At 35.0% G+C, this 10,304-nt stretch overlaps 1 protein-coding gene across 1 annotated transcript in view; it reads left to right on the forward strand.

Moving 5' to 3' along the window:
• The window catches only part of LOC102261090 (MAM and LDL-receptor class A domain-containing protein 1), a gene marked incomplete at its 3' end in the record, with an annotated part of 431,828 nt that overhangs the window by 208,133 nt on the left and 213,391 nt on the right, over positions 1–10,304 (forward strand). The window contains exons 21-22 of the mRNA XM_014543905.1: positions 5,071–5,247; positions 8,394–8,556. Coding sequence (XP_014399391.1) covers positions 5,071–5,247; positions 8,394–8,556 — 340 coding nt within the window. The remainder of the gene's footprint in view (positions 1–5,070; positions 5,248–8,393; positions 8,557–10,304) is intronic.

Below are 10,304 nucleotides of genomic sequence, written 5' to 3' on the forward strand. Positions count from 1 at the left end.
GCAGGCCTAAGCCAGCAGGTCGTTATCTCCCGAGGGGTCCCAGACTGCGAGAGGGCACAGGCCGGGCTGAGGGCCCCCCCTTTCCCCCCCGAGTGCACAAATTTTTGTGCACCGGGCCTCTAGTACTTAAATAAAAATAAATTTAAAAAGAAGCCTAGTGAACCTCCTGAAAATATAATAATAGTAATAATAATGAATTCCAAGTCTAGACTCATGGAAATGAATTAGAAAAATAAATATGAAAAAAAATTATGTTAAAAACAGTCAGAGATTAAAATATAATTATAAAAACATAATTAGACTGATAGCTGATTTCACAATAGCAAGAGGTAGGTCAGAAGACATTTGAATATTATATTCAAAGTTCTGAGAAATTATAACTTAGCCTAGAACACAATGAAACTCGGGAATGAGAGTGAGAAAAGGCTTTCAGAGAAAACATTCAAAATTAAGCAATGACTTTACTGCACCAGAATGTTTGGCTCTACAAAATGAACTATATAAACGTGAACATTAGAAAGTGACAAAATGAACTCAACAAGGACAGATATGCAAAAGGTAATAATAAAGACAATGGAAAATACATGGGTATGTCTAAATATATTAATTGAGAATGAGTGTGTAATGCAGTGATGGCGAACCTTTTGAGCTCGGTGTGTCAGCATTTTGAAAAACCCTAACTTAACTCTGGTGCCGTGTCACATATAGAACTTTTTTGATATTTGCAACCATAGTTAAACAAAGACTTACATTTTTGATATTTATTTTATATATTTCAATGCCATTTAACAAAGAAAAATCAACCAAAAAAATGAGTTCATTTGTCACCTCTGACACGCATGTCATAGGTTCGCCATCACTGGTGTAATGCAACCAAAATTTGCATTGCTGAGAGATAGAAATTCATGCAATTACTTTAGAAACAGTTTGGCATTATCCAGTTGAAGTTGTGCATACTTTATGACCAAGCAGTTTCACTACTAGATACGACAGGAGAAATGTTGAAACAAATAAACAAAACCTCAAACCGAATCTACTTAAAAAACCATTAAAGGCTGAAAATGTAATATAGTCATATAGTGAAATATTATACAACAGTCAAAATAACTTACTATAAGAACACACATGACCATGGATGGATTAATACACAATGTTGAATAAAAAATGCAGATGATTAAATACAGAATGATTCCATTCATCTAAAGTTCAAATCTAAAAAGCGTTTCATTTAGAAAGGACCTACATAGGCCCTGGCCAGTGTGGCTCAGTTGGAGCATCGTCCTTATACCTAAAGGTTGTAGGTTCGATTCCACATACTTAGCCTTGGGTTCAATCCCTAGTTGGGGCACATGAAGAAGGCAATCAACTGATTCTCTATCTCTATCTCTATCTCTATCTCTATCTCTATCTCTATCTCTATCTATCTCTCTATCTCTATCTCTATCTCTATCTCTATCTCTATCTCTATCTCTATCTCTATCTCTATCTCTATCTCTATCTCTATCTCTATCTCTATCTCTATCTCTATCTCTATCTCTATCTCTATCTCTATCTCTATCTCTATCTCTATCTCTATCTCTATCTCTATCTCTATCTCTATCTCTATCTCTATCTCTATCTCTATCTCTATCTCTATCTCTATCTCTATCTCTATCTCTATCTCTATCTCTATCTCTATCTCTATCTCTATCTCTATCTCTATCTCTATCTCTATCTCTATCTCTATCTATCGTTATCTCTAATCTCTCTCCCCCTCTAAAATAAAAAAGCATATCATCTGGTGGGGATTAAAAAAGTAAAAGTAACTGAGCACTTTTCAGATGTCTCTTGGCCACAATATGTTTCCTTTGGAGAAGTGTCCATTAAGGTCCTTTGCCAGTTTTTTAATTGGATTATTTATCTTACTTTTGTCAAGTTGTATGAGTTCCTTATATATTTTGGAAATGAATCCCTTATCAGATGTACCATTGACAAATATGTTCTCCCATACAGTGGGCTTCCTTTACATTTTGTTGGTGGTTTCATTTGCTGTGCAGAAGCTTTTTATTTTGATGTAGTCTCATTGGTTTATTTTCTCTTTAGTTTCCCTTGCCCTAGGAGATGTATCCACAAATATATGACTACAAGAGATGTCTGAGATTTTGTTGCCTATGGGTTTCTTCTAAGATTTTTATGGTTTCACAACTTATATTTAAGTCTTTTATCCATATTAAATTTATTCTTGTGTGTGTGTTGTAAGTCTCATTTCTTTTCTTTCTTTTTTTTTTTTTTTTTTTTTTTTTGAACCTGCCTGATTCCCCCAACACCATTTGTTGAAGACACTGTCATTACTACATTGTTTGCTCTTGCCTTCTTTGTCAAATATTAATTGAACATAATGGCTTGGGTCAATTTCTGGGTTCTTTGCCCTGTTCCATTGATCTATATGCCTGTTCTTGTGCCAGTAACGGGCTGTTTTGATTACAGTGGCTTTGTAGTATAACTTGATATATAGTATTGTGATCACTCCAACTTTGTTCTTCTTTCTCATGATTGCTGCAGCTATTCAAGGTCTATTTGGTTCCATATAAATTTTTGGAGTGTTTGTTCTAGATCTGTGAAATATGCCACTGGTATTTTAATGGGGATTGCATTGAATCTATAGCTTGCCTTGGGTAGTATAGACATTTTGATGATGTTGATTCTACCAATACATGAACACAGTATGTTCTTCCACTTGTTTATATCCTCCAAATCAAAAATGTTCAAAGTCACTTATCATCAAAGAGATGCAAATATAAAACGACAATGAGGTATCACCTCACACCTGTCAGAATGGCTGTCATCAACAAATCAACAAATGAAAAGTGCTGACAAGGATGTGGATAAAAGGAAACCCTAGTACACTGCTGGTGGGAATGCAAACTAGTCCAGCCACTATGGAAACTGTATGGTGTTTTCTTAAAAAATTAAAAATGGAAGTCCCAGTAAACCCACTTCTAGGAATATATCCTAAGAAACATGAAACACCAATCAGAAAGAATGTATGCACCCCTATGTTCATAGCAGCACAATTTACAATAGCTAAGATCTGGAAACAGTCCAAGTGCCCATCAGCAGATGAGTGGATAAAAAAACTGTGGTTCATTTACACCATGGAATACTATGCAGCAGTAAAAAAAGAAGGATCCTCTTACCTTTTGAGACAGCATGGAAGGACAAGGAGAGTATTATGCTAAGTGAAATAAGCCAGTCAGAGAAAAATAAGTATCACATGATCTCACTCATGTATGGAATCTAATGAACAAAATAAACTGATAAACAAAATAGATCCAGAGATATGGAAGCATGGAGCAAAGTAAGGAATCTCAGAGGGAATGTGGGGGTGAAGGGATAGGGAGGGAGAGAGATTAACCAGGGAATTTAGAGGCACATATGTATAGCCTAAAGACAATAAGGTGGTGAAGGCCTGGGAGGGGAGGTTACGGAATGGAGGAGCTCAATGGGAAAAAAAGGAGCACATCTATAATACTTTCAACAATAACGATAAATTTTAAAAATAAGAAATAAAAGGACTTACATGTTGCTCATGATATACAGTTATTATTCTAAGTACCTCACAATATTAACATAGTTAATGACATAATGATGTAAAAAATGTTGTAAAAATTTTTGATATATATGCAAATGAGCTAAATGAGTGATAATCTCTATCATAAACTTATGCTCTGGGACTGTAATGAAAAATTTTCCTTATCCACTAGTCTATAAACTATTTTATTGTAGTGATTGCATATTTGACTTTAAATCTATTGCACCTACTATATACTTGACATACGGATGTTATTAACAAATGTTTATTAAATAATTTACTATACAAGTTAACTTCTATAAATTTCTTCTAAATTCTGTAATTTCAGAAATTATTTCTTTGATTTTTTCAATACTTCTAAATGAATACTTCTGGTGTGGGTCTCTTTGCAACTTTGAATCTTGAATATGTGAGGATGTGTGAAACAAAGATGAGGAGATATTAGATTCATTGTAGCAGTGGAAGAACAAAGTTCATTTACATGGTGGACTAGAAGGTTTAATCAGACCTAGACTCTAGTTCCTAATCCAGATTCTGGACTCCCTTGGTTCCTGCTGATATTCTAAGCCCTGTTCTTAGGCCTCCTATCTATTCAGTGTTCTCTGAATAGTTTTTTAGTAATTCCCATCTGCACCTTCTCCTGTTTTTATAATCAAAGACTAGAGGCCCGGTGCATGAAATTCATGCACGGGGCGTGTATGTGTCCCTCAGCCCAGCCTGCACCCTCTCCAATCTGGGACCCCTCGAGGGATGTCCAACTGCCCGTTTAGGCCTGATCCAGGTGGGATTGGGCCTAAACAAGGAGTCGGACATCCCTCTCATAATTCAGGACTGCTGGCTCCCAACTGCTCGCCTGCCTGCCTACCTGCCTGATTGCCCCTAATTGCTTCTGCCTGCCAGCCTGATCACCCCCTAATCACTCCCCTGCCAGCCTGATCGATGCCTAACTGCTCCCCTGCCGGCCCGATCTCCCCTAACTGCCCTCCCCTGAAGGCCTGCTCACCCCTAACTGCACTCCCCTGCCGGCCTGGTCACCCCCAACTGCCCTCCCCTGCAGGCCTGGTTGCCCCCAACTGCCCTCCCCTGCAGGCCTGATCCCCCTCAAGTGCACTCCCCTGCAGTCCTGGTCCCCCCTAACTGCTCTCCCCTGCTGGCCCGATCACCCCAACTGCCCTCCCCTGCAGGCCTGGGTTCCCCCAACTGCCCTCCCCTGCTGGCCATCTTGTGTCCACATGGGGGTGGCCATCATGTGTGTTGGAGTCATGGTCAATTTGCATATTACTCTTTTGTTAGATAGGATATCCAGACTTATTTGCCATCGCTAAGACCAAGAACCCCATCTTATATGCTTACATAAGGAACTTCAGGAGATTAACAAATACTATCAAATATTTTTTATTATTTTGAATATGAAGCATAGTTAGAAAAGCTTATTGTGTAAAGTCTGTAAAGAAATGAAATATCTGCTAAATGACACCTGAATATTCTTTCTTATCCAGGTAATTTGCCAGTGGACCTTCCAACTCCACCAGAAACTTCAATTCCAGTAACATTACCTCCACACAACTGCACAGACGGTGAATTTGTCTGCAGATCCAATGGTCACTGTGTTGAAGAAATCCAAAAATGTGATTTTAGATATGACTGCCCTGACAAATCCGATGAATCATTTTGTGGTAAGTAAATTATTATTTTTAATTAAATGTAGCCATAAAACAGATAAAGAAATTCCAGCATAATTGCTAAGTAGCGTGGCCTAGTGTCCTAGTTAGAAATTTTCAACTGGCTTGAGCCATTTCTTTATATAAAAGCTATTTGTATAGAAAATTATAATAAAAGAATTAGCATACATTCTTCTCTCATGCCCAATAAGAGGAAAGTGGCTTTAAATTTATGTTTTGGATTCAAAACACTTTTTTTCATGGACATTACTTGATTATAAGACTATTATATACTAGCTCTTTTCTATCCACCCCCTGGTTGGCCTCTCTATTCTACTCACACTCATGAAATAGTAGCGTTTAAGGGGGAAGCATTATAAAACCCCGAATTTGTTCAAATTTTCCCATTTCTGAAATGCACATAGAAAGTGATTGCTATGTCAAATATTCAGAGTTCATAAGAAACTGATTCTAATACAGATTGGCCCTTCAACACCTGTGTCCTACTGAAAGATTATTTTCATTTACTGACATCTGCCAATCCACAGATTTTCCAAAGTGGGTCAAAGGAAAATTATTAATTTAAAAGTGAACTTCTCAGCCAAATATACAGTTGGAGAGAAGAAAAAATAATCTTTCTTAATGGGCAAAGTACAAGATCAAGAGGAGTGAACTTTGTGATATTTTCCTCTCCCTGTGTTTCATTTAATAATATGTGAACTTACTGTACTATCATAGTTCTCAAAAGTCCTGAAATTATGAAAAGATCAGAACATATAGATAATACAGAATCTAGTGAAACCCTAATTTGTTGCCTTTTGTCAACCTTGTTAAGAAATTCTAGAACTTAAAAAAAAAAAGGTTCATATTTATTCTTTTAACCTAGGAAAAAATGCTTGTTTATGAAATAATTAATTTATTAATCCTAACTTAAAAAACTCATAAAATCAAAGCTAACTTACTATTCTGTGAATCAGATGGGACAGTAATTAACTCAAGTGGCTAGAGATACATCCTGTGCATCACAGATGGAAAATAATATAATGGAAGAGATGATGGTACTCAGACTTTATCATGGGAAGACACTAAAATCCTCTTATGATGATATATAAGTTGTGTGTTTGTAAAATTGACATAAAATCTAATTAATTATACCTAATTAATGTCTTTAGTATATGCTGACTTTCCTCTTAGTTCAATTTTGCAATTTTAGTAATGAAATTTATGATTGGATGGAAAGTTTTGATAAATTCTTTAAATGTCCTGAATGAATGCCTACTATTAAATTATTATTTTTTAATCACAGAGATATTTATTTACTTTGAATAAACATTAATTGAATTATTACCATTTTATTTCTGAGTGAATTGTGTGATGTTGCCTCTTCCATCTCTTTGTAAGATGAAATATGATAAATATGTCACCTACAGTCTTACATTTTCTACTGTTTTATTGTTATAAGAATATAATGAGATCTACCATTTTAACAAATATAGTTTTTTTTAATTCATTGATTTTAGAGAGAGAGGAAGGGAGAGAGAGAAACACATCTATTTGTTGTTCCACTTATTATGCATTCATTGGTTGCTTCTTGTATGTGCCCTGCTGGGGGATTGAACCCACAACCTTGCCACATCAGGATGATGCTCTAATCAACTGAGTTACTAACAATTTTTTAAGTGTACAAAACATTATTGTTGAATATAGGTACAATGTTGTACAGCATATCTATGGAGTTTATTCCTCTTGCTTGTCTGAAACTTTGTCTTCAAAACATTTTTTAAAAATCTGTAATTCTTATCTTTTTTAATGATATGAAGAATCTTTGCACAAGATAAATATAATATGATCAATATTAATATAAGGGATTAAGCAACATACCTGAATGTCAACATTAAAAATAACTTTTTTTGATGGAGTGTTTCTATCTCAGTTTTTACATTAAATCTTGAACACAGTTTGTAAATAGTGTAATGGTATATCATCATTGTTTATGCCATTTAAAAGCTGGAGTGCACACCAGGCTTTTTATAGTGTATGCGAAAGCACATTGAATTGAATCTTTTATTTAATCAGTGGAGGAATTAAGATTGACAGACACATGAAAAGAGAGGGGGGGGGGAGGATTTTCATACACAACCTATGTATTAAAAAAAAAAAAGAGGACTTGTGCCCAGCCAGTGTTGCTCAGTTGAACTAAGATATCAGTTCACCAGTTCAATTCCCAGTCATGGCATCTATCGATGTTTTTCTCTCATTGATGTTTCTCTTCCTCTCCTTTCCTTCTGCCCCTCTCTCTTAAAATCAGTAGAAACATATTTAAATACTAGAGGCCCAGTGCACGAAATTCATGCATGGGGGGGGGGCATCCCTCAGCCTGGCCTGCACCCTCTCCCAATCCGGAAACCCTCAGGGGATGTCTGCTTGCCGGTTTAGGCCCAATCTCGCTGGCTCCTAATCACTTGCCTGCCTGCCTGGCCCCTAACTGCTTCTGCCTTGGCCCCCGCCACCACGGCTTTGTCAGGAAGGATGTCTGGAATGACATCCGGAAGGTCGTTCAGCTGTCTGGTCTAACTAGCATATTAGGCTTTTATTATTATAGATAAAAAATAAAAAATGGACTTGTAATTTTGTGTAATATTAGAATATAGTCATTATAAGAATATTGAAAACTTTCAAGCAAAGAGGTCCACTGTAAAAGTTATTGTAAAACTTATTGTTTTGAATTTTAGTTTGAAATTTGAAAAAATCCCTTCAGAGACCGGGCCAAAGTTTAGCTTTGTTAATATTACTGTGGAAAAAGAACAGGCTTATCAGAACTTGGAGGTCATGAAAGCAATGTATGCGTTATGTTACAAGAGACTGGCAATGCTTAAGTTGCTGCTTTAGGAGCTAATTAAAATCTCATTTCTTCATGAAAGCAGATTCTTTATCCCCAGTATTTCAGTTACTATAGGTATTTGAATATAATAAACAAGATTTCTTTAAAACTCTTCTAGAAATTACACAACTCATTTGCCTACTTATTTTAATTATGTTAAAGTTAGGTTATAATTTTAGAAAACCCAAAAGTAAGAAAATGGTAATGCAGATAGGAATCACCATTTACTGACACATGTATTTTGATTAGCTGTTCTTGTCTTTGCTCCCTCCTATTCAAGTAATGGAAGTTTGCAGCTTTGAAAAAGGAAGCCTGTGTAAATGGTACCAGCCAATCCCTGAAAATTTAATTCAAGATTCAAACACATTCAGGTGGGGACTTGGTAATGGAAGCAGTATTCATCATGGGGAAGAAAACCACAGGCCATCAGTGGACCATACAAAGTAAGTGACAACATACTATATTTTAAACATGTGTCTTAGGAACTAATCATTAAAGCAGTTCTCAAATTTCTGCCCCATCACTTCACCCTAGGCCAGTGCTATAAAAGATGGAAGTTTAATTAACGGAATGGGAGGGCTTAAGTATATCTTTTCATATATAATTGAAAAAAAATAGAGAAAGTAGTGAATGCTTATTTGTAAAGTAGAAGTATTTTTTTCTTAGATTTTTCTTCTTATGTATAACATTGATCATTATCTTTCATGACTAATTAAAAAATTGTAGCCAGCCGGCATGGCTCAGTGGTTGAGCATCGACCTACAAATCAGGAGGTGGCGGTTCGATTCTCAGTCAGAGCACATGCCGTGGTTGCAGGCTCCATCCCCGGTGTGGGGCGTGCAGGAGGCAGGTCATCGATGATTCTCTCTCATCATTGATGTTCCTATCTCTCTCTCCCTCTCCCTGTCTCTCTGAAATCAATAAAAATACATTTTTAAAAAATTTACAGAATGTTTCAGGACAAACAATGAAATAAAAACATTCTTGTAAGGTAATTGCATTTAAAGATAAAATATAATTTGTGTGCTCTAAAGTAACGATTATAATTGAGAAATAGTTTGGGAGAAAACTCTTTACTCTGAGTAATTCTAAAAGACACATAATTTCAAGACACCCTCTAGATTGCCTCATTCTTTGTATAATTTCCAACATTTTTTCTCAAACCTTTTGCCTATGTGTTTTCTTCTCTAATTCTAATCAAAATGACACCTGTCTTTCCATTGGATCAAAACAAAATGTACCAATCTCATTTTTATCTGGAAAAAACAGATATTTTAAAATATTTTGGAATTTAGGGATTGATTATAGATTGTTTTAAACCATTTGACACATTTTCCTTTAGTATTTTGTTTATTTGTAAAGTAGAAGTATTTTTTCTTAGATTTTTCTCTTTATGTATAACATTGATCATTATCTTTCAGGTATAAATGATTAAAGTCCTCACTGTGGCAAATGCACCTACATTCCTGTATATATTATGCATTTGTTTAGGCTTGACATCATGAACTAGAAGTCACATAGATAATGCAAATTGTCTCTTTGCTATAACTGGGCATCTAATAATGAATCTAAGTGCTGTATATAAATGTAGCAGAAAATTTCAATAAAACTGAAAATATTTTAACATGTCCTGGTCTGCAAAAATAACAATTTTCAATGCTTTAGTCTCTTAGGCATGAAATACTAGAATTATTGCTTTCTGTTTTCTGGTAAGAAGATAAGTTAATATTTTATAGGCCAGTTTAGATGCCTTATCACTCTTCCAGCATAATTTTTAAAAGATACAGTTTTATAAATCTTGAATAATGGTTAAATATCAGCCTTTTGAAACAATTTATTGAAATAAAAATAAAACTACATACAGCCAAAATCTAAATTGACCATTATACTTTTCTCTTAACTGGTTTAATACCTGTGAGAAGGGGCATTTTGGCAGTGTTGCCTCAGGACTACATATAATGCATTATTGTGCCTCTAAAGCACAAGAAAATTTGCTTTTATTATAGGTTGTCCTTGAGTTAAGCACCTATTCTTTATATTTGCAAATATACTAATAATTTGTTTTGATTTAGTGAATTAAACCTCTTTAATTTTTATTTTGTTTCAGTGTATTTTAGCTTGATAAGTAATTTTATTTTTTATATTATTTTTTAATTTTTATTTTTTTATTTATTGTCTAAAGTTTTACATA

Source organism: Myotis brandtii, unplaced genomic scaffold, assembly GCF_000412655.1.
Source record: "Myotis brandtii unplaced genomic scaffold, ASM41265v1 scaffold341, whole genome shotgun sequence".
In the NCBI taxonomy this organism is placed as follows: Eukaryota; Metazoa; Chordata; class Mammalia; order Chiroptera; family Vespertilionidae; genus Myotis; species Myotis brandtii.